The 26,933-nt window shown below is 30.9% G+C and overlaps 1 protein-coding gene across 1 annotated transcript in view; it reads left to right on the top strand.

Moving 5' to 3' along the window:
* The first annotated feature begins 2,782 nt into the window (after positions 1–2,782).
* The window catches only part of LOC140450892 (cytochrome P450 9e2-like), a 59,611-nt gene continuing 35,460 nt past the window's right edge, over positions 2,783–26,933 (top strand). The window contains exons 1-2 of the mRNA XM_072544574.1: positions 2,783–2,931; positions 10,091–10,304. Coding sequence (XP_072400675.1) covers positions 10,102–10,304 — 203 coding nt within the window. The 5' untranslated portion in view covers positions 2,783–2,931; positions 10,091–10,101. The remainder of the gene's footprint in view (positions 2,932–10,090; positions 10,305–26,933) is intronic.

Here is a 26,933-nt window from a genome sequence, read left to right as displayed (position 1 = left end):
GACAGGGCACTTGAAGAAGAAGAATTTACAGGCAATAACTAAAAAAGGTTTTTACGATTTATACTAGCGGACACCTACCTAATGATTGGTCCAGTTCATTACTTATAGCTCTACCTAAGCAGACGACCGCAAAAATATGTGTTGATTATGAAACTATCAGTTTGTTAAGCCATTTATTAAAAAATTTTCAAAATTCAATACATGGCCGTATCTAGAGTCATTGTTTGGGATGAAAGTACTTACTGAAAGATATCTAGATATATCTGTAGACATGTACTATTGTTTTGTTGACTTCCAAAAGGCATTTGATCGTGTTAAGCACTCTATATTAAGAGACATTGGCTTGGATAACAGAGACGTTAATTGCATAACTGCAAATTTGTATTAGAATCAAACAACATCAGTTTTAGTAGACGGTTTGGAATCACAGGTTCTTAATATTAAAATAGGAGTACGGCAGGGACACCTCTTGTCGCCCCTATTTTTAACATTTACTCCGGAAGAATTTTTAGAACATGTACTTTCTGAAAAACAAGAAGGAATAATTATGAATGGGGATTCGTCATTAATTTGCGATATGCGGACGACACAGTACTCCTAATATCTACTTAAGAAGATCTACAAACATTACTTGACAGTGTCATTGAGAGCTGTTAGAAAGCAGGTCTGGATCTGAACATACGGAAAACCAAAATACCCGTAATAAGTAAACAACAGAATATAAGACCGTCTATATATGTAAATGGTACTTAAGCAAGTTAATTAAATTATTTACCTTGGATGTCAGTTTAACTATAACGCAGAGTCACGTTGAAATCAGATACAGAATTGAGCAGACCAGAGCCTCTTATAGAAGGTTGTCCAAGGTATTAGGTGACAGAGACTTATAATTGGCATTACGGATCGGATCCGTCTAATTCAATGCTACACTGCAACATCGATTTACTTTTCGGTTATTTTCGGTCCACTCAACCCACATCGTTTCTTTCTGACTTATAGGCTCTTTTTCTAAAATTCCGAGCTCGTTTAGAGTACATATTAGGTACAAGGCCTAAATAACATTTTTTTTTATTTCCAGAGTCATCCTGTAAGTTTGTTTCGTCATAATTAAAAATGGTATTTACTGAGATATCTTGCAGTGACTGACGTAAATGTTTAAAGTAACCCGTTATTGTCTCTTTCAAAACTACAGCTCGAGAGCGCTTACTGTTAGCATCCATTTTATTAACTATACTACTGTTATGCTGTTTCGTTAAAAATAGATCCAAACATTGCCTGGTACGCTCTTTCGAAAAGCAGCGACATTCAGGCCTTAACTGTTATTTTGACCATTATATATTATATATTTATATATTTATTATTTTGTATTCCACAAGCAATTTTGTATTTTCTAGCAGTCTGTCGCAAGCTCCAGCCTCCTTTAATGTTTCCTTGCCTCCTTTAACATTTTCTTTACTGTAATCTTTGTATCTTTAAGCTCTTAGTTTCTTCTGATATACTCGAACGGTATGAGGGGAAATCAGATCCAGAATTGAGCAGGCCAGAGCCTGCTACGTTGCTACGTGTTCTCGAACCTACTTAATGGTATCGAGTCTTGGATTTAAGGTTTGTGAATAAAAGTGATCTAAATCGCCTTGAGGCTTTCGAAATGTGGTGCTATTAAAGAATTTTAGACGCTTCTTGGGTGAAGAAAATTCGGAACTCCACAATATTATAAAGTCTCAGCAAGTATATTAAGATTATAAAAAGCATCAGGAGGAAAGAGCTAGAGTACTTCGGATATGTAATGAGAGGTCTCAAATGTAGATTGCTACAAAATAATATGTAGGGGAAAATAGCAGGCAAACACAGTTCAGGAAAAAGAAAGACTTCTTGGTTGAAGAACTTGCAAGATTGGTATGGTATTGATATAACCATGGTATTTAGGGTGGTAGTATACAGAAAGCAGTAACTATGATGGTAACCAACGTTCTGAAAGGACACGGTACACAAAGAAGAAGAAAGTGCTTCCTCACGGCTGGTTTCGACCCCTTCGAAAGTTCTGTCCTGTACAACCAAAGCAAGTTTATCAGCATACAGGAAGTACTCGGCAGCTTAAATGATTGATTGGTCGTTAATATAAACGTTACACAGCATGGCTGATAGTACGTCACCCTGTGCTAGGCCATTCTTCTGGTTCTATCAGCTGCTTCTCTTAATCTTAAAAGAGATAAAGAATCTCCTGTTTTCAAGCAATGATTTTATGACGCTTGTAAATTTTTTTATCTCTTGTTATTGGTCTGACCTTTTCAAGGATTAGTCTATGATTGACAGTGTCAGACGCTGCGGTTAGGTCTACGAACGCCACACCTGTAATTAGTTTGTCTTGGTATCTCTGTTCTACGTATTCAGTGAGATGTAAGACTTAACTAGTACAGTTTTGATCTCTGGTATTCTCCGATAATTTTGTTTATATGTTTAATTAATCTTATTTTAATAGTTTTTGCAAGTATTTTAAAGACCACTTCTAATGTGCTATACCTTTATAGTTTTCGCACTCCAATTTGTCGCAGTTTGTATATAAAAACAAAAATTACCAATTAGTATAACAGCACCACCTCTTTCGAAAATATGGTAATAGTTTAAAATACTTTCAAAACTTCCGTTTCGAATAAAAAAAAATTAATGCAAAGTTATCAAAAGTATTTATCTTAAAGTATATCATTGAAAGCAATAATATTTATATCATTTATAATATCAGGTAATTCTGGTGTATATATATACGAAGGCGAGTGGATTTTCTCCAGTTTCTGATAGTGCAGCGATACGAGGTAACTCACAGTTAAACAGAAACTAACTCCATACCATATTTTTATTATTTTAGTAGATAATTTAAGTAACGGTGTAATATAATATTTATTCTGTGTTTATGAACTATATATTTACCAAAAGGTGAGTATATTAATTTATGGTTGAAATGTATGACTAGCGATTTTTTTGTTGGAAAAATAAGAAAATCTTTTTGACTTTTAAAACCTCGTGTACCTACTACACAAAAATAATACTTAATAATAATAAAAATATGTTTAAACTATTTTAGTTAAATTTATGAAAAACATTTTTGCTTTTTTAAAGAATCATCAGATGTTGGGACTTAATTTGGTAGTCAAGTTATTTTTTTTATTTTTTATAATAGAAAGCTACTCGTGTGACTTTTGAAGCATGAAAACTAAAGTAGGCAGATATGTAATCGTTCCAAGAGCCGTAAGTCTTATCCTACAAAGTCACTGTTACTGTACAAATTTATTTTAATTTATAACATAAAAATAGTCAAATTTGACCCTGCAAGCTCGGGACTCAAGGTTATGTTACTTTATACATATATTAGTTCAGGATTAAAATGACAACAGATAACACTAGTTTTATTTATTAGTGACTTGCATTCAAATAATTTCCAATCAAAACAAAGTTTAAAACCAAATATATAAACGTTCTATTATAATCATTTATTTTTAACATAAAATGTTATCCATCGACCGGATATCAAAAAGTGTACAAAGGCGATTTTATCTACTAAAAGTACATAAAAGGTACCGGTTTATTCAATCAAAATTAGCAGTTCTAAATAGAAAGTCGGAATTAAAAAAATTAACCAGGATTTTATACTGTTTGTCTTTTTTATGTACTGAAAATGTCATATGAGACAAGCAAAAAGAAAAAGAACATTAGAGTTAAACCGGGTTCGTTTTTCTAAAAATCGAATTTTCCTTATTTTCCGCAATTTCTCTAAGATAATTTTTTTTGTTTACGATCTATCGTAATGCCGTTTTTTGCAGGTTCTTTATCGTAAAAATTTACAAAATTGTAACCTAACTTAAATAACCTAATAACATTGCATGTTAACGTCATAAGTAACACCCTTAGGGCACCAGTAGCCCTTATGCTAAATTTTTTAAAAATACCCTTAAATGGTTTGTAAAAAGAAAAAAAATAGACGCAGCACACACATTATAGTGAATTATCAGGTATGCCGTGTGACCCATTTAGATTGGAAACACCTCTATAAAATTTGAAGTTGTTAACCGATTTTAACCAATTTTTTTTTTCAATGTCATGTAATAAAAGGTCTATTGCGGGACAAAATATAAAATATTTAGTTAAATTTTCAAGGCATTCTAGGATACTTTTTCTTCGTCGAAAATGGAGAAGTTGTATTAGCGATTTTTTTATTAAAAAAAATTTCTACGCCACTGGATTTAGAGTGGTTTCAAATAGCTATGACACAAATTTCATTAAAATATATTTATTAATAACGAAGTTATGACAACTTAAAATTTTAAAACTCACTAAGCTACGAGTCAAAAAAGAACACCCTGTATCAACAGATAACCATAAAACTAATTATTTTTTAAATAATTTTAATAATAAACCACTACTAGACAAAAAATGTTTAAAATAGCATAAAAATTTAATGCAAGTAATGCACTTACATTATTATTAACTTTACATGCTACAACTTAAATCTCAGTTGCCATGACAACGATATTACTGTTTGACATTATTTGTGGCATACAAATTTCAGTGCTAGCATTTTATGCATACTATCTGCAACAATATTTACTTCATATTCTTTTAATAATATCTTGTGTCATGGCTGCAAGATTAAGTTTGAGAGAAAAAATTGAAATTTTACGTCTTCTTGGAGATAACAATAGAAGGGCCAGGGAAGTTTGTACAATATTTAATGACAGACATGTGGATCCTCCTAATATTAGCTGCGGTACGGTAAACAAAATAAATAGAATATTTAATGAATATGGTGCAGTATCAAAACTAATTTTAAAAAATAACCCGTTACAAAGGAGAAGAGGAAATGATCAAATCATTTTAGATCATTTCATAAATAACACTAATGCCAGGTTAAGGAATGCCAGTTTATATTTGAATGTGCCTCGAGAGAGTATTCGGCGATGTCTTAAGGTAAATAATATTAAACCTGTCAAACTAAAATTCTTACACACATTACACGAAGGCGACGAAGCAAAACGTTCAGAATATTGTTTATGGGCCCAAAGGGAATATTTAAACAATATGAATTTTCTAAAAAACGTGTTGTTTACCGACGAAGCCACTTTCACTACAAATGGAGTAGTATCATCACAGAATTGTCGCTATTGGATAGCAGATAATCCCCATTGGGTAATAAACTGTAAAAGCCAGTATTCTCAAAAAATCAATGTCTGGTGTGGTATACTAAACGAGCGAGTTATTGGTCCTTTCTTTCTTAAAGAAAACTTGAACTCACAGAACTTTTTAGAATTTTTAAACACCGACTTGTGGGATGCTATTCATGAGCTCCCAATTAATTAACGATTAAATTTGTATATTCAGTTAGATAGGTGTTCTGTTTATTCTTCCGGAACCGTGAAGCAATGGCTAAATGAAAATTTTCCGGACCGTTGGATAGACCGGGGTAGTCCGTTGATAGATTGGCCACCCAGATCTCCAGATCTCACAATTTTAGACTTCTTTCTCTGGGGAGTTATCAAACAAAAAGTTTACCAAACTCGTGCAAGAGACGTAAACGAACTTTGTGCAAGAATTCGACAGGCATGTGCAGAGATTACTTCCCAACAACTAAGAAATGTAATTAGAAATATTCATAAACGCTACAAAAAATGTATCCAATTAGATGGTGGATTGGTAGAGACAACTAAGATTTAAACTAAAATTATGTTTCCATGTTTCTGTTAATACAGAGTGTTTTTTTTAACGTTAATACAGGGTGTTTTTTTCTTAGTGAGTTTTAAAATTTTAAGTTGTTATAAGTTTGTTATTAATAAATATATTTTAATGAAATTTTCGTCATAGCTTTTTTAAGCCACTCTAAATCCAGTGGCTTAGAAATTTTTTTAATAAAAAATCGCTAATACAAATTCCCCTATTTTCGACGAAGAAAAAGTATCGTAGAATGCCCTGAAAATTTAACTAAATATTTTGTCCCGCAATAGACCTTTTATTACATGACATTAAAAAAAAATTGGTTAAAATCGGTTAACAACTTCAAATTTTATAGAGGTGTTTTCAATCTAAATGGGTCACACTATATATATATATATATATATATATATATATATATATATATATATATATATACATATATATATATATATATATATATATATATATATATATATATATTTATATCAAGGCATAATATATTCTATCGAAACCAAAGACTAAACTGGGATAAACACCTGCAGAAAATGCCTGAAAATAGATCAGAAAAAAAGAAAAAAGGATAGAGACCAAGACGGCAACGGAGAGATGTCGAAGATGCAATGACTGCCAGAGATTTAAAAACTGAAGATTGCTTCTACAGAAATGCTGGAAATCAGGATGCGAAAAACGGCGACCGATATATATATATATATATATATATATATATATATATATATATATATATATATATATATATATATATATATATATATATATATATATATATATATATATATATATATATATATATATATATATATATATATATATATATATAGGGTGGTCCTTAAGTAATTGTACAAACAGAAACCGTAGATTCTGCACTTTAAAATATTATGATTTAAGCCAACTTGTTTTAATAAAATGTTAACATTTAGAAAGATACAGGGTATTAAAGTGGAAATTTAAAATTTTATTTTTCGCTATAACTTTTACGTTTGTAAATATTTTTTGACAAAAATGTACAGTTAAATGCTTTTAAGTAGAATAAATAATGATTTTATACATACTTTAATGTAACTAATAGAGGGCGCCACATATGCCATATGTGTGGCATAAATTTACGCTTAACTTTTTTGCTCTTTAAGTTAGCTTTATTTGTGTTAAAAAATATTAAAGATAAATTATTTTTACAAAGAAAAAGTATACCTGTTAGCAACCTGAAAATTCAACCGTTTTCGAGATAATCGCATTTTATATAAGTCAGCTGTATAATAATTCTTAGTTTGATATTTGTGCGGTAAAGCACTGAATACCTGTAGATAAGCATAATTCATAGTTAATTCTTATTAAAACAACTCAAAGATGATAATGTAACATCACAAAATGCTTTGTTATGGGTGTTAAATGTCTTATTGGAGAAAAGATTCTTAATCTTCTTTAGGTGCCGTGTCCTTATTCAGACGTTGGCCGTCATCATGTACAATTTAACTTTAGTTTCTATAATGGCGTTGTATTAATTTTTCTCTATTGTAAAATGCTGACAACCCAAAATATGTGGTTTATGAAAGATGGTACACCACCACATTCTAGAGAGAAGGCAGTTAGAACATACTTAAATACAACTTTTCTGAACGTTGGATTGGTCGTGGTAGCCATATTCCTTGGTAATGTGGTGAGATATTGATATAATTATTTAATTCATAAAAAATCCGAAAAGAATACTTATTATTGATTACGTAAATTGTTTAACCATTTTTATTAGGACAAATAGAAACTAGAGCACAGGTATTGAATAACACATATGTGTCTTGTTTCATAATACTTTTGCTACAAATCTAATCTTAAAGACTCAGGATTTCTACAAAAACATCATCGTTGGCCTAATAACCGATATTGTTATAAATATAGTAAACACCGGCAATTTAGTTCAGCATAATATTAGTTCGTTAGTAAATCATAATAGTCCATTTATTCGAGATGTAATTATAGTTACTCATAAGCTGTAACGTAATCATATAAATAAGTAATGTCATCGATAGGTTATTCCGTGTGTATATAAGTAACCAATGAACGAGGTACATCACAGTTTAATACATTATTTAACCTCTGCGACAAATAAGATGTAGTTCCATAATATACCATAAGATTTGGATATGTATCCAAAAGAATATATTCATCCATTATACATTATAGCCACGACGTAGCCCAGAATTTAATCCGCTTGATTTTGGTGTATGGGGAGCATTAAAACAACGTGTCTGTAAGAATCCCATAAACATTCGCAACCAACTATGGGAGAAATAAATACTGCAGCAGTTTCTTTCGAACCAATGATGCTATTTAATATGAGGCGATCTTTTATGGAATATATTGACAAATGAAATAAAGAAAATGGTGTACATATCGAACACTTACTTTAACAAAAAGTTATGTTATTTAGTTTAACTATTTCCTAATTTGGTTTGTAAACAAAATGTTTTGATTATGACTTTAATTTAACATAAAACATAAAATGTTTTTTGTAAAATCCTATTTTTTTCTGTTATTTTGTCAAATCCTATTATTAATTATGCTGGTGATACATTTATTTTATATTTAATATTTCGTTAACTAATAACTTTAGCTAAAGGTATTTTATACCAAAATTCAGAAGTATTAATGTTTATGTCTATTTTTTCTTCGTTGCCTGAAGTAATTGCCTTAAATCAGAATTATGCAGCTGATTTGTAAAATGCGATTATCTCGAAAACTGTTAAGTTCAGAAGTTATTACAGTTATACCTTTTTTTTGTTAAAATAATGTATCTTTAATATCTTTTGTCCCAAATACAGCTAGCTTAAAGAGAAAAAAAGTTAAGTGCAAATTTATACCACATATGTGGCGCCCTCTATCAGTTACATCAACGTGTGCATCAAATTATAATTGTACTTAGTTGTAAATTTTTATACAGAAATGTTTACAAACATAAAAGTTATAGCGGAAAATAAAATTTTAAATTTGCAATTTAACACCCTGTATCTTTCTTAATTTGTGGTATTTGTGATATAGGTTATTGGCTAACTAATAATTTTCCCGGTGTTGTCCAATTTTCGCTTATAACCATGTGTTAAGTTTTTTTTTTTTTTAATGTTAAAAACTTCCAAACTGTCTGCAGAAACGACAGTGTCATCACTCATCAGCGTATTTTATGTTGTGTAGTTGTTATTCATTTATACATATTCCTTCGTGTATATCAATTAGCGCTAGGTTCATATTATGCTCTGAATATAGATTGAATAATAATGGGGGAGAGGAGATATATATATATATATATATATATATATATATATATATATATATATATATATATATATATATATATATAAAAGAAGTACTTGTGAATATGTTGGTGAGACCGGAAGAAATCTTTCAAATCGCATTATTTCTCACAAAAGTGATTGCAGAATTAAAAAACTATCTTGTGCTTTGGCAGAGCATGTAATCAATAAAGACCATATTATGGATTTTAATAACATTAAAATTTTATGTAATGAAAGTAATAAATTTAAAAGGACTTTTTTGGAAATGGTTTGTATTAGCAAAAGTGATAATAATTTAGACAAAAGATCAGAAATTCAAAATCTAAGCAAAATTTATAATTATATTCTTTCTTTATGATTTATATATAAAACTTGTAAAATGTCATATTTAATTCTCCATATATCTGTTACATTTTTTCAGACATCTGTCAACGGTGAATAAATCTTCTTCTTTTTTGTTACTAAACAAAAAAGAATGTTTAAACGAAATTTTATTTTTGGCAATATAATTGTCAAAAATAAAAATTTTATGTTGGCATTTATGACATTGAGGCTTATTTGTAATTGGTTGCTATTTTAACTTATTTATCAGAGAAGCATTTATTAGATTAGGACATTTTTATATTAATTATTTTTAAAATGTATTAGCAGCAATTTTTATTTACTAAACTAATTTTTATTTAGTAAGTTAACAAAAATTGTTTTTTCTTTCTAGTTCAACCTTGTAAGATATTTTGTCTTTTTAGCTCTTGATAATAATTGTAAACATAATTGAAAGCTCGAGATATAAAAAAAATAGTTAACCAATAGCCCTTTTATTGACTCCAACCCATCCAAAACAGTTATATATATATATATATATATATATATATATATATATATATATATATATATATTGTGAAAATAATCTTTAACCTATATATATATATATATATATATATATAGGTATATATAAATATTTATGACTGTATGTAGTATCGGGGGGAATACCTCGGTAGGAGGAATCCCTACCATCGTTTTGTCCGCAACTGACACGTATGAAACAGTGTAATGACTGGTACACTAAATACTTTTTAAATATTTTTTAGTCACAACCAACATGTTGCAAATAATATTAGTGGCTGTGGTCGTAGGAGCTTTATTTTACTACTACAGCTTTAAGCGTGGAAACTATTGGAAGGAAAGAGGTGTAAAACAGACCAATCAATCTTGGTTACCTGGAGACAACTGGGGCGTGATTCTTCAAAGGCAGGCTTTCACAGATATGGTGGTCAAGGCATACAACACAGCACCTGACGCAAGGTACGTAAATGGATTGTATAATTTTAACATTTTATCCATACTGTAATTTAATTTAATACATACTTTATACTAAATCAGTTCGTTAGTGATTGTTGCATAAATATTAAAATATACTGCTAAATAAAAACCTTAAAAAAATTTAATACTAAAAATAAAAAAATTATATACTTTTAATTAAAAAAAAAATTGTTTCTCAAATTACCGATACTGAACAAAAATTTTCTTAATTTTATTTGAAATATGGTAACCCTTCCATTCCTGTAAAAAAAATGTTATTAACTCTTCAATGTGCATTGGATTTTTAAGGTATTTGGTTTTCTGAAAATTTGCTTACCATTTTTTATAGAAATGGAAGAGTTAACCTAAGTATTTGTAATACATAAAAATAATCTTGGGTATAAAACTTGCAAATTTTTTTTAATTAGAAGGACGTAGTTGCATATTAAAAACAGTTTTTAATTTCAAACTTTTCTTTTTATATACCGTAGGTTAGGACTAAATTGATAATTTTATTTTTAACACTGTGTAAGTCGTATAGGTCTATAAGTCTTAGAGGTCTTATAAGTCTTATAGGTAAAATTGGTCATTGCTTAAACTCTTAATATTTTTAGAGAACAAGAAATAATACACACATCGCATACGTACTGTCGTATAAATTTTATTTGGGCATACGAGAAGTGCATTTTAAATTAATTTGGAGAAATTAAAAAAATCCCAGGGACAACAATAAATGCAAGTTAAAATACTATTAACTCAAAAAGTTCGAGTCTTTGCTCGAAAGTTTTATAGCATAATAAATTGATTATTCAATTTGTGAAGATTAAGCATTAAAAATCCTGTATTATAGAAATATACCTGTATATTGACTTTTGTCGACTTTTTTTTATTATCTTTATCAACAAGTAACATCCCTTGATAAAATTTTTTTGATTTGCACAAATATATTCCGTTTCATCATCTGTTTCCTTAGAATTTTTTTTGCCAGATTTGTCATCTAAGGATCATTCAAATTCGCCATCTGAACTTGTCAACCCATAAGTGGCAGCTATATTTGTACCTAGCTCCACTTTAGCTCTTTGTCATTTAACGTTTCGTTTGGAAGGTGTAGCTGAGAACCTTATTAATCCACTATAATTAATATAACCATGAACAGCGTTTTTATCGATATAATCATTTTCTGGAACTTTTTTAAAAACTCTTTCTGGATCTAAGGGAACAATTTCAGTTACTTTAAAAATATATTAAATCCTGCCTAATGGCACTGCATGAAGTGTTGAATGCTCTAAAAAATCCAAAGTCTAAGTTAGGTGTGTTTAATTCCTAGGCAGAGAAACAAAGGCTATGTTATTTTCCTCGCACAAACGCAGCGCATCGTTGGTAAAATATAATGACAAATTGTCACCCATAAGAACATTTCGGCCTTCCAATTCTTTGGCATGAGGTAGGAAACATGATGTGAACCAGCCAATGAAAATCTGTGCATCCACCCACCCATGGCACGTACTGATAGATCTAGATCCTGCTAAACAATGTCTCACAATCTTACACTGCAATATGGGCTCCCTTTTGATTTATTTACGTCCACTGGACCCACATATTTTCTTTCTGATATAGATAATGCTCATAGACCTAAGAGCAGTATTTGACACGATAGAAAGACATATTATAGGGAAATGCTTATGAAAAATAAACGTACCTAATGCTTTGATAAAAATTATAGAAAGTACTTACAAAGAGGTAAAAGGAAGGGTACAAATAACAGGGGAAAGATCGAAAGTATTTAGTTGGAAGAGACGGATTAAACAAGGAGATAGTCTCAGCCCTTTGCTATTTATAATAGTAATGAACGAATTGATAAGAAATACTAGAGTCAGAACCAATCAACTACAGACAATAATAGGTTACCGCAGATTACAACCGGTAACAATAGAGTTCTTAATGTATGCAGACGGCATAGTACTAATAGCAGATTCAGAGAATAAAATGCAGAAACTAATGGATATATGGGTAGAACAAATAAAAAACTAAAAATGGAGATAAACGAAGAAAAAGGTAAGAAAATGGTAATCAGCGGCAAAGGAGATAAGGAAAATAATCAAATAAAGATAAAATGTAAAAACTCAGAATTGTAAATAGTAACAACTTACGAATACCTGGGAAGTATAATAACTAATTACGGAAAAATAGACTGGGAAATAATAAATAGAGCAAAGAAATCAAACAAGTTATATTATACGTTAGCCCCAATAATAGGAAAAAGAGAACTTGCATGAGAAACAAGAATAAAAATATATAATACAATAGTGATACCGACTGTGCTCTATGCAAGTGAAAACTGGACAATTCGGAAAAACATAAAAGCAGGATAAACGCAATTGCGATGAGACATCTAAGAAGGATAGTTGGAAAGACAAAATGGGATAGATTAAGCAAAGAGACAAATGAACTGGTATGGGCATCTGATGAGGATGCAATCCAAGAAAAGTTTATGAAGCAAAAAACATCGGAAAAAGAAAAAGAGGCAGACCAAGAAAAAAATGGATACAGCAAGTAGTAGAGGCGGGAAAACTTAAGCAAAAATCACTCGAGGAATTGGAAATAATGGCAGGAAACAGAAAAGAATGAAAGAGGTGGGTAAATGGAAATTAAAATAGCTAGCCCAAATCCGACACCCTGATAGGGTAAAAGGAAAGGGAGAAAGAAAGAAAGATATAGAAAATGTATATACATATATATACTACTACTACTACTAAGGATTTCCACAGTTTTCACTGTCTTCCTTCACTCAACCGTTTTCTCCAATTTTCCCTGTTATTCCAGTCTCCATCTCGCAGGGTTCTTTTCTCCATAGCCTCGTCGATTTCATCTCTGAATGAACTTCGGGGTCTTCCTCTCTTTCTTCTTCCAATCGGGCTCCATTCTGTGATTTTGTTTATCCAGCGTCCTCTGTCCGCTCTTCTGACGTGGCCGTACCAGGATAGTCTCTTCTCCTCTATATAGTCGATTATGTCTGATTGCACTCCCATTCTCCGCTTAATCTCTGCGTTTTCAATTCTGTCTCTTTTTGTAAGTCTACAGCTGCTCCTCAGGAACTCCATTTCTACTGCTCTTATTCTACCTCTATTTCTCTTGTTTATTGTCCAGTTTTCGGACCCATATGTCAGGATACTTCTTGTCAGGGTATTATATATTCTCTTTTTTGTCTTTATCGTAATGTTCTTATCCCACAACACTGAGTTTAGTTGTCTTATACAGTTTCTTGTTTGTCTCAGTCTGTTGTTTATATTATCTTCTGTTGTTCCCTGGTTCGATATTATGGTTCCTAAATACTTGAATTTATCTGTTCCATTTATTTGTCTTCCCTTGTCTATCTCTAGGTTTCTCATATCCTTGTTTTCTGTTGTTAGGTATTCGGTTTTCTCTAAGTTTATTTCCATTCCGTTGTTTTTATATTCTTCTTCTAGTTTTCTAAGCATAAAGCTGAGGTGTTCTTCATCTTGTGCGATGACTACTTGATCGTCGGCAAAACTTAAGGTGTATAGGTATTCGTCTCTTACTGGTATGCCCATTCCTTCGCACTTTCTCCTCCATGGTTTGAGTGTTTTCCAAGAATATTTTAAACAGAGTAGGGGACGTAGCACAGCCTTGTAGAAGTCCTTTTGTCGTCTTAAATGGATTGTAGGCTTTATTTCCACCTTTAATAGCTACTTTGTTTTCTTTGTAGAGTGCTTTAACTGCTTTTATTAGTGTTTGTCAAATTCCGAGATCATTCATTGCTTCCCATAATTTGACTCTAGGTATTGAGTCATATGCTTTCTTTAGATCAACAAAGGTCAGATGGACTGGTCTACCTTTTGCCATTTTCTTCTCTATCAGTTGTTCTAATGTGTACGTATGATCTAGGCATGGTTTTCCTACTGTGAACCCTGCTTGGTCTTCTCCAATTTTTCCTATTATTTCAGTTTCTAGTTTTTCTTTAATAATTTTCCCGTAAAGTCTACCTACCGACGATATTATACTAATTCCTCTATAGTTTTCACATTTTTTCCTGTTTCCTTTCTTATGTATGGATGTGATGTATGCTTGTGTCCATTCCGCAGGTATTTCTTCTCCATTTAGTCCTCTTTCGAACATTCTATGTAGCATGCGGAATAACTTTTCCGTTCCGTTTTTAATTATATATACATACATATATATTTGACACTAATTTCTTGGTCTTTGATGACAAATATTATCTTCAAATATTTGGCACACCTATGGGTTCCTCAATCTCACCTATCCTAGTCAACTTTGTACTGGATGATTTGGTATCTGACCGTTTGGGTCTTTTTGATTTTCAAATCTCTTTTATTAAGAGGTATGTGGATGATTTATTATTAGCCTTACCCCCAGACAAGATTCAGGCCACCTTGTCTATCTTTAATGAGTTTGATCCTCACTTACAGTTCACTGCTGAACTGGAGGACCCTGTCACCAATAGTATTCCCTTCTTAGACATGCGTCTCATTAGAATGGGAGATAACACATCCACAAGTTGATATAGGAAACCGATAGCCTCTAATAGGTTTCTCAACTACCATTCTTGTCATCCTTTCAAATATAAACTAAACTTAATTAAAGCTTTAAGCTGTCGGCTAAATAGATTGACATATCCGATTAATCGAAGGGACCCACTTCAATTATTAAGAAGTATTCTAATTGAGAATTCCTACCCATCCTCTCTCATTAATAAATACCTTTACTTACAAAGCTATGGCTCCCTCCTCTTTAGATGACATACCCAACGGTGACCAACTTAGAATAATATCTAATAATTCAATTAATGGCATTGTTCTGCCTGATACTGATCTTGGGACTCCTACTACCCATTATTCATCTTTAACTTACTTTCCTCAAGTTACTGAGAAACTTATTAAACTTTATAAACAAAATAACATACCTGTGAAAATCGCTGTTAAAAATGCTAATACTGTTAGAAATTTGTTTTCAAAAACTAAAACACCCTTGTCTCTTCTGGAACAAGTTAATACCATTTATCACATACCTTGTGCTGAGTGTGACTCATGTTATATCGGTCAGACTGGGAGATCATTGAAAGGGCGCCTTACTACTCATCGTAGTGACATTAATTTATCTAAACATACTTGTGCTCTTGCCCAGCATGCTATTGATACCAAGCATAAGATAGACTTTAATGAAGTTAAGATTCTTGGCACAGAACGTAATCTCGTCAAAAGACAGTTTTTGGAAATGTGTTCAATACTTAAACACCCGAATGCTCTTAACAAGGGAACAGACATCAGTACCTTGAGCCAAATATATCATGCTTTGATATTGCAGAATTAGCCTTAACAAGCTATTTACTTTATCATTGTCATTTAAGGTGTACAGGTTTACCATATTTTCATATTTTCTTATTAAATAACTAAATACATATAAACATATAAATAATAAATTTAAATAAAATAAAAAAAACAAAGAAATATTTCTTACTTATATTAACTTAAACTTATGTAACTTTTGACATAGTCACTAGTTACATATTCACATATATTTATTAACATATAAAATAATTTTAATATAAAATAGAATACAGAATATTTCTTACTTATATTAACTTACACGTATGTAACTTGCATTACTGTTGACCTAGTCTCGTGTTGCATATACACAGATTTGTATTAGCTGTTTTTAAACAAATAGTTCAATACAGTTATATAATTAATGTGATTCATAGAATCCTTTTTTTTTTATTTGCAGCTCCAAGTTATGAACCTTGGACTGTTGGAAATTATAATTGATCTTCACCTGTGGCTGATTAACCATACACAACGTTGACGATACATATATGAGTTTTTGGTTTGACCTCACTTGTTTTGTTTGTTTTTTCTTAGCCGATCAATGGGGAAAATTTGATGTTATTAACCACCTTTCCTTTCATTTATTGGTTCCTTACAAGCAGGTTGTCACCCAAACTCATCCTATAATTTAAATAAACCGCTCTATCATTAGGGTTGGTATTTCACCTTGCTGTTCTGTCATAATTAATGACCTCAAGGTTTTTACTGTCTTTTGCATTGATGGCGTGATTGTCTTTATTGAACACCATTTTACCGGCAGCATTCAAGAAGCCAGGAGTGGTAATTTCATTATACATTAAATTATTCAATTTCAATATTAATTAATATAATAATGCTACCTAAAGTAAAAATAAAATTTTTCATTCTCTTTTTTAATGTTTTTTTTAACTTATACATTTATATAAAAAAACAAAACCACATGTTCTTTTTGCTGTGCTGAGTTTGAACAAATTGTTAACTTATCTAGTTCAATTTATTGTTTGTACATCATAATCGTATAATGTCCATTTACTTAAGTGTCTTTACAACTTTGTTATCACTGACTGCTACATATCTTTTTAAAGTAACACATGTAACAACTTTTCCATGCTTGTGTGGTTTTTTCATATTGTTCTTTTTAGATGAACTGATGATGCTTTCTGATTAAGAAAGCGAAACGCCTTCAATAAATAGATGAAGTAGCCATCAACTTTGTCTTTTTTCTCCACCTTTTGACCGAAGAGTGATCCTTAATTATATATATATATATATATATATATATATATATATATATATATATATATATATACATCTAGCGGTTAATGTAAGCTCCGTTCTAAAACGGTATTATACTAACTCCAGGCGAATATACACCGTGTATATTATTATCTGGGTAGCGCTTTATGTGGACTCCGACCAACACGTCGGATTAAGTGGACTCCGTAATAGGTTAAAACACTTTTGGGATCCGTGTACATTTCTTTGCGTACACAACTAAACTCCTCCGATGTTGCCAATAATTTGATTAGTCGTAGATTTTTAAATTTTACAGCAGGTACGTTTTGGATCTTCAAATTTATTTAAATATCAATTAATTTAGTCATCGAGAAATTTCACAAATACGTACTTGGTTATTGTAGTTAAATATTTTATGGTGGTAATTTATATTACTTGCTTTAATTATAGATAAACTTAAATTAGTGTCTATTATAAACTTTGAAAAGGCAAGGGTCCATTTTTATGTACTAGTATGTTTTTTAATGCATTGGCACTGAAACATTTATTATATTATAAATGTACGTTCCGATGTTTCGATTGCTACAGTTTATGACGAATAAAATATTTGTTTCATGAAGTAGTAAAATTTGAATTATAACAATTTATAAATCATTCTTAAAATTTCAATTTTTTACTGTCTAATTTCAGTATTTCGATTTTTAAATGTAGGGAATTCAATATCCTATATACTATATTTTAGATACACATAAACACATAGATACACTTATGGCAGATACTAAAAGAAGAAATATTTCGGTACCTTAGTGTAACTTGATTCTCGGCAACATATCTATTACAATTACATATAATATGTTCGGTCTTATTGTTTTAAATGCTTTGTGATTGTACAAGCTATCATTATTTCAACTTTAAATAATTGTGTTTTTGTATCTTTCACTGTCAGGCATATCAAAATTTAATATTTAATTTAGAAGTAAATGTATATATAATATTCTTTTTTTTTTGTCATTTGGTTTAAATATAGATCACTTATATTCTTCTTGCTTATTTATTTTTATTCGTAATACTTATTAACGTACTTAATAACGTACCCGTTTTTGCAAAAAGCAACAACGGGTACAAAAGATATCGGGTATCAGGGGTGGTATTTGTCAATCTAAATGCCACTTACGACATATTAAATTAGAGGACATTTCTCCAAAACTGTATGACATCGCCTTAGATAAAAACATCACGTGTTTTATCCGCGTATATCTACAGAACAGAAAATTTTTCGTATCATTCAATGGTAAGATGAAGAACGCAGATGAATGGTCTCGCTTGGGGTAGCGTAATGGCACCTACACTGTATTACATTTACACAAATGATTAACCGATACCAGTAGATACTAGGACTTTCATGTAGACGATACATTGCACAACCAAAACTTTTGTTGCTGAAGTGAAAAAAAATCTAAATGATGCCTTAAATATAATAAAAATAAACTACGAATTAATTTTAAGCCAAACCCCGAAAAATCTTAGGAGCGCTCCTTTAATTTGTCTAAGACAGGCGCTTTCACAAAACTGAATATCTAATTTAATATAAATCTAATATAATCTATAATCAAATAAAAATACCTTTTTTTTTTTAAACGCATCTACCACGCAGAGGCATTAGCGTATTTAGATTAATGTTACACTTGATACAAATAGTGTATATATATTAGTTTACAATTAATAATAATAATATGTATGTGTATTACAATGTATGTTTTAAATCTTATGAAGAAGTTGACAGTCTTTAAGATAAGAAATTATTCTTTGGGTATCTGTATTTTCTTCTAGGGCAGTTGGGTATGCTATATTTGAGTCGTTCACTGTTATATTTAGGACACTGTATTAAAAAATGTTTTACCGTTAGAACATGGTTGCACACTTCACAAACTGGTTTATTTTAGTGTAGTAAATAGCCATGAGTAAGTCGTGTCTGGCCGATACGGAGACGGGTGTCATCAGGTGCCACCAATCACGCACCTCGATGTGCATCGCCCTTCCTTCTGGAACTTATAATTAAATTTAATTGGTTGAGAAATGAAAAAGTTTCATATAAAAGTTAATTTATCTTTAAATATGGGACATTTTCGGATCTCAAGTCAGTATGGTTTTACCCGTCTAGGGTAGCTCCCTAGAGCACTTTGCTCGAAGGGCTCTGCGAATTTTCTAAGACTCTGAAGCTGAGTTTTTTTCTTCTTAGAAAACCTGTATTTTATTTCTACAAAAGTAAATAAACCATAAAGGCATTGTCTTTTTCAAGACAATCCCACAATAAGGGCGTACCGGCTAACTACGCAATATTGCAACATATTGCGCAATAGTTTGAGACATTAATAAACATGGAAACTTGCACCAAGATGCTATCGACTTTTCATACGTTTATTAATTACACCGGAGACGACACGGGTAAGCATCACATGCTCTCTTCTGTCTTTTACTTTTGGTTTCCAAAGATATGGATGTTTGTTAACTTCGTATAGCCTTAATGGAGTGTTGTTCCAAGTTTGTTGCCATTTTTGAATTATTTTTTGTTTTAAGTATGGTTTTAAATCGTTTTGTACCATTATGTTACTTTCTTCGGACATCAGGTTAGTTGGTGCGTTTTTAGCTAGTTTATCTACAACTTCGTTACCTTCAATTCTGACATGAGAAGGCACCCATAAAAAATGAACTTGGATGTTCTTATTTGAAATGTTTTTAAGTTCTTTTTTAATAAGAAGTAGAAGGGGGTTGTCTTTTTAGAATTGCGAATAATTCAGTCGAAAAGATGGTTGTAATTGACGACAATTTGAAACTAACTGAGATAGGTTTGTTAGACTGATGTCGATAGCCGGAATAGATATTGTCCGTGGCGCAGGGTTGCGGATTGAGGAGGTATCATAAGTTTTTGGAAATTGAAAATTTAATTTGGATAAGTATGAGCGTATACGAAAGTAAAAAGGATGATCAATTTGATGTGTTTGAAAATTTATTTGTAAATCGATCAGCAAAAACGTTATGCAGAACTGGATTATTTCGGTTTCATGACACCGCTGCTGCATATGTTAGGCTTATCGGAAAATATGAATTTTACTACAACGAAATATAAACAATTTATGCAAATTTGATGATTTGAAGGAAAAAAATGTCAAATTAGGCTAGAGCAATAACTGAAACAAAAGAATGAAGTGGAAATAATGACGAATTAATTTGAAAAATTATAATACCAACATAAAAACAAAAATAAAAGAGGCTCTTTGAGAAAGAAAAATAGACACACTTTATTAAAAGAGGTAAAAGTAAAATGTTAAGAAAAAAAATGCTTATATAAAATGAAGACCTAAAAGTCCGCCGGAGGGTTTGAAACAGATGTGAAAGAGGTCAAAAACCAAATCAAAGAATTGATTGAGATTAAGTACATCCCTAGAGAAGAATGAATAACATATCTCAGATAAATAAACGGAACAACAGAAACTGAGTATACACTTGTAACTCCAGAAATATCATTAAATTAATTAACGCAAATCGTACGAACTGAAATACAAGAATTCATCACACAGTTAAAAAATAGAACCCCCACGAAAAAAATACAGTAGAGTATAACTACTTTTGTACTCTAGCATTATGGTAAGAAGTTAAAAATATAAATACCTACATAAGTATATTACCGAAAAGTTAATAAAAACTTCTGTTCGTTAGCGGCAAGAGAAAGCGTATATCAGAATGCATTATGAAAAATTTTGTTAATAATACAGTATGCAATATAATATAATGACAAGAATACTTTTATATCTTTCCTTATGGCATATTTTTAAAACAAAGCTTCTATACTGGCATTGTATTACTTTTTCTCTCTACAGTAAAATGCTGAGGTGAGCGTCACGGAACTAGCGCCACAAGATGGCGTCGTGAAGGGTAGCTTCATAGAATAGCGGCTCTTGGCATCGATTCACTACTCTTGATCAATTCGTTTTTAGTCATCATATATTTACTCTAAAAATAACTAACAAAATATAGACATTAAATGAGAAGTAAAAATTAAAAGAATAATATGTCACTAAAAGACTTGATTTGTAACGATTATCAAAATTTAATAAAAGTCATAAATGCCATCCGATTAATAACAACATTAAATCGTCTGTCAATAAAAAATGTGAAGAACAATTGGACAACACATAGTTTGGATTTAGAGGTGGATTGGGAACAAAAGAGGAATTGTGCGCAATGGTGGTACTATTACAAAAATGAAGAGATTATAATGAAAGCGTATTCTTATCTAATATAGATTTTCAAAAGTATTTGACACAGTTCAACCTGGTAAGCCCATACATGCATTAAAACACATAAACCTAGATACCAAGATATTAATTTAATAAAAAATCTTCTAAAATCAAACAGCGGTCATGCGGGTGAAAGATGAGACAAATCAAGCAGAAATTCAAAAAGGAGTCAGCCAGAGATGTTTGTTGTGATGTGAAATGTCACCACAATTATTTAATGTGTACTCCCAACTACTATTTTAGGAGACACTATGGGAAAGAAGTAAGGAATGGAGTGAGCATCATTAATAACAAAAAATTTGCATACTAAACCCCAATTATGACAGAAAATATAGATGATTTACAAATTCTTATATAAATCATTAACAGATAAAGCAAAAAGATAGGACTAAACTAAACAGATAAAAGTCAATGTTTATAAATAAGAAATTGAGTATGGTTATTAGATTGAGATCGTCGAATGTTATGTATGGTTGCAACTGCTCTATGGGGTAGAAGCTTGGACCCTGAAAGCCAAATCTGTAAACAAATTAAAGGCATTCGAAATGTGGCTATATAGGCGTATTCTTAAAATTCCTTGGACTGTAAAAGTCTCAAACGAATTGTCTATCTGGACATCGTATCTGGGCCACATAGTTCCAAACGATAAATACTCTCTTCTACGCGTCATCATGCAAGGAAGAGTAGAGGGAAGAAAAGTCTTGGGAAGAAAGACAAAATCTTTAAATCTCAAAAAGAATATCTAAAGTCAAATTTAACACGATTTCAAGCCTTGTAGTGAAATTTTGTTTCTTATTACAATACCGGATCCTGGAAAATTTTAAATACATTAAATTAAATCTCTCGTAAATTATAAAGCCTATTCTTAGATTAAAATAACAGACTTCTTAGTATTATGATATGTAGTATTGTGATAATGTATAGGTGTCAGTATTCTTTTAAAAGAGATTTATAGATTGGTATATAAATTTCACGGTCATGTTTCATACGGTTTTATCTTTCATACAAACATTAAAAACCTTAAAAAGTTTCATTTTACATACAATTAGCACGTTGGCTCTGAAAATGACCTATAAATATGCATTGTTAAAAATCGTATAGATTTATCAATTTAAAATGTTCTTTGTCGTCTTGATTATTTATCTCAATTCGTTCCTAATTAAGCACATGTTGTCCACAAGGTACCTCTCTCATTTTTTAATTACTACTTTTTTTTACCTTTTTGCCATAGTTTTCCTCATTTTCTTTATTCATATCGATTTCACTCATAACGAATATTGGGTAGTTTATTGTTTCATGAAACTTTCTCCTTATATGTCCGTATCATACAAGTTGTCTAGTTATTATAGCGTATATAATGTCGTATGTTAATTCCATTTTATTTAACAACAAAATACTAAACACTTTGTTTTCAAAACTTTCACCAAATGAATTGTATCTTATCACTACAGCTGTTTCGGCAGTGCCTTTCTCAAGTCTCAAGTTTCTCGAATCCATCAATCATCTATTGTATTTCTTATCAAGATTTTGAAGCAGCTGTACTCCATTAGTCCATTTTTGTTGCTTTTTGTCACTGTTTCTTTTTTTTTTTCTTTATTGTCATCATTACGTAGCGCTACAACACTGAGTGGGTCTTCGCTAACTACAACTTTTTTCCAAGTTGATCGATTTTCCACGAATCTTCAATGAAATGTTAATTTTCTAAGATATGATTGGATGTTTTCTCTCCATTGTATACTGAGACACCCAAGTGGCATTCTTCTGTGCTAAGTTTCTTCCATACCAGTTTTACAAGTTTGACATCTTGGCGTCGGCGTCTATGCATGTGTCCGATCTACCTTAAGCGATTTATTTTCCTGAACAATATCGTTATAAGAGCTATCTTTATTCAGTATATGTTCTTATTCTATACGGATTTGTAGTGATATAATAATGAGGTTAAAAATTTTTAGAAGAATTATGCTCTGTATTTCTTTAGTGACATTATTATTAACCGTGATTATTGATCTAAGATATTTAAAGTATTCCATACTTTCGAAATTGAAGTTGTTGACTTTATTATTTTATCTAGATGTATTGAATTGCTCTCTTCTTTTGATTCGCTTGTATTTGGTTTTCATTTTGTTGATTTTAAGTGAAACATTTTTCGTACTCTCTTCACTTTGTTAATGTCGTTTGCGGACGGGAGAGAGTTTCTTATGAAATCAATATCATTAGCATATGCTAGGAGTGCTTTGTACCTTGGTCCATTAATGGATTGCATCTTAAATATGCGTTATTTCTATTTTAGTAAACTGTTCATAAATTTTTTGAATATTTAAATCGAGAATCTGTATTTATTCGACTGTTTTATAACACAGTTTCTTGGCGCCTATTTTAATCTCTGTTTTTTTGGTTCGGTTATCATTATTACAAAGATTTTTCGGGATATCGACATAGGGAACTCGATGGTATGTCCTTAACGTTTCCATAACCAACGTTCGAATATTTGTCTTACTGTAAAGTCATGACGATTTTACTAGGAAATATAGTGCTATTTAATAATATTAAAGTTCAAGCAACAATTCCTATATGCCTTAACTTGGTACTGATATCTTTGCTCCCCGATCCCAGGTAGCAGTCAAGAAAACATTAAAACTGCTACACTCATGTTTCCTATTATCCAACGATTAGCCAGTCCAGGACTATACGCCTTATTATAGTACTGATATTGCTTCTGCCCCTCATAAGTGAATCCCCCTCATCCATTGTATTTCTTATACTTTCATTTCAATCCCTTCCAATCAAGATTTTGAAGCAGCTTTGCTCCATTAGTCCATTTTTGTTGCTTTTTGTCACTGTTTCTCCTTTTTCTTTATCATCATTGTTACGTAGCGCTATAACATTGGGTGAGTCTTCGCTAACTTTTCTCCAAGTTGGTCGATTTTCCACGAATCTGTAATCAAACGAAATGTTAATTTTTTGAGATATGATTGGAAGTTTTCTCTCCATTGCATACTGAGACGCCCAAGTGGCATTCTTCTGTGCTAACTTCCTTCCATACCAGTTTTACAAGTTTGACATCTTGACGTCTATGCATGTGTCCGATCTACCTTAAGCGATTTATTTTCCTGAACAATATCGGTATAAGAGCTTTCTTTATTCAGTATATGTTCTTATTCTATACGGATTGGTAAGCGATATGATAATGAGGTTAAAACATTTTTTTTATTATTTTTCTTTCATATATTCGTAGTTCTTTCCTATTTTGTCCATGATTCTCATCCATGTATTAAAATAGGTCTAAAGTTTGAATTATGCTCTGTGATTTAGTGGCATTATTGAAGTTATATTTCTATAGGCACGGCGTTGGAAATTTGCACGGGAGTGAATCTGTGAAACCATTACATATGTAAGATAATGAGTAAGAGAGAGACATAAGATATATTTTCTCTCTCTTCCTACCTCGGGAATAAAAATGTTCCTTTTGTATATATATTTAATATTATAAATATATTATATTATATAATGTTATATACTTATATAATATAATATATATTAATATTATTATTTATGTGATATGTTTTGTATTATTTATTAAATGTTCATAATTATTTTAGGCTTTTGCATTTCAAAATAATCACTGTATGACAGACAACTGTCAATTTTGAAATCCGTTAGTATCATGTCTAATTGGCAAATCTTTTACGTGTTTAGTTCATACGCTGGTGTACGTGAGTTCGAATCCCAATATGAATTTCTTTTTTTATTTTTGAAATATTTAAAAACCTCACGTTAATGTTATTAAATATATGTAATATACGCAAAAATGCTAAATTTTAAAATTAAATGAAAACTTACAACATAATCCGAGTTGTTGGTTTTTTATTTTTATCTTCGTAAAGTAAGTTATGTATATTGGCAGTTTTAAATACTTATGAATATTGCATTTTAATTTGTATTGTATTATTATATTGAATTATGTTGCAGTGTATTGTATTGTAATTTTTATATTAATAACAAAATAAACAATGCATTTTACTGCAGAGTATGCGTAAAAAATTTTTTTTGCGTTCAACTCCTTTTATACATATATGAAAATAAAAATATATATTTTCATTAAAATATTGATACAATCCTTCATTTACTATACTCCTATTACAGGTCAAATGTTTATATACAGCAAACGATGCACCATATACACATATACCTAATTATTTTTCTCTTTCTGCTCTCTCTTACCTATAGCATTAAATATGTAATGATTGTGCAGATTGACTCCCATATAAATTTGTAACGGCGAACGCGTGTATAGAAGTATAACTTCTACCGGCAGTCCCACTGGACTGCCACACCCGTTTTTTTATTAACCACGATTATTTATCTAAGATATTTAAAGTGTTCCATATTTTCAAAATTGTAGTTATTAACTTTAATATTTTATCGATATTTATTGAATTGGTCTCTTTTGTTGATTCGCTTGTATTTGGTTTTCATTTCGTTGATTTTAAGTGAAACATTTTTCGTGCTGTCTTCACTTTATTGAAGTTTTTGGACGGGAGAGTTTCTTGTTAGAGTTATGAGATATATATCATTAGCATATGCTAGGAGTGCTTTGTCCCTTGGGCCGTTAATGGAGTACTTCTTAAATAGGCGTTATTTCTGTTTTAGTAAGCTGTTCATTAATTTTTTGACTATTTGAATTGAGAATCTGTATTTTATTCGACAGTTTTATAACACAGAGTTTCTTGGAGCATATTTTCATCTTTGGTTTCCCGTATCATTATTACAGGGATTTTGCTGGATATCGACATAGTGAACCCGGTGGTATGTACATGATGTTTTCATAACCAACGTTCAAAAATTTTTCTTACTGTAAATTCATGATTATTTTACTAGGGAATATATTGTTGTTCAATAATAATAAAGTTCAGGCAATAATTCCTATATTCTCGGTATATAACTCGGTAATGATAATTCTGCTCCCTTATACCAGGTAGCAGTCCCGAAAACATTAAAACTGCTACACTCATGCTTCTCATTATCCAACAATTAGCCAGTCCAGAACCATACGCATTATTATGGTACTGATATTGCTGCTGCTCCTCATAAGTGAATAGAATATGCAAGGAAAGTTTTGACAATTTAATAGGATTTTGTATGTTAGAATATCTGAGAAAGTAAAGAATATCTATTTGCTATCCGGATTTAATCCATAAATTAAATAATAAAATGCTATAAAATAATGCTAGTAGCAGCAAAAAAAGCGGTCTAATAGTCACTAATGAGAAAATCAAATAAATGTTCTTTAACATACAAAAGAGAGGATCTAGATTAGGGCATAACGGAACAATAAAGCCATATAATTTTGAAAGATTGCAGCGTCTTAGATATCGTAGGTAACGTTGTTACATAAGAAATAAAAGGAAATATTCAGGTAGCTAACTGATGTATATGTATATATAACCCTCTTTTAAATCCAGAAGTCTAATTCGAATCCATAAAATTAGGGTATATAAAATAGTGAGCAAACCAGTGCTAATATGTGGAGACGTGACGAGAACGTATTAATTAGACCAGGATTGCTAGAAAAGCCATCAGAGGTATTTTCCGACTTACAGAGGTCCGAGTACTAACCAATACCGAACAGAACTAATTCCAAGATCAAACACATATATAAAGATAGCAACGTCGTACAAGAAACTAAATCTTAATGCTAAAGTTGCGCTGGCTTTATCCAAAGACTATAATAACTGCATTTCCAAGTTAAATTGGGA

This window comes from Diabrotica undecimpunctata, chromosome 1 (assembly GCF_040954645.1).
Source record: "Diabrotica undecimpunctata isolate CICGRU chromosome 1, icDiaUnde3, whole genome shotgun sequence".
NCBI classification, from domain to species: domain Eukaryota; kingdom Metazoa; phylum Arthropoda; class Insecta; order Coleoptera; family Chrysomelidae; genus Diabrotica; species Diabrotica undecimpunctata.
Note: the sequence above shows the minus strand (reverse complement) of the source record. Positions and strands in the feature narration are given on the sequence as shown.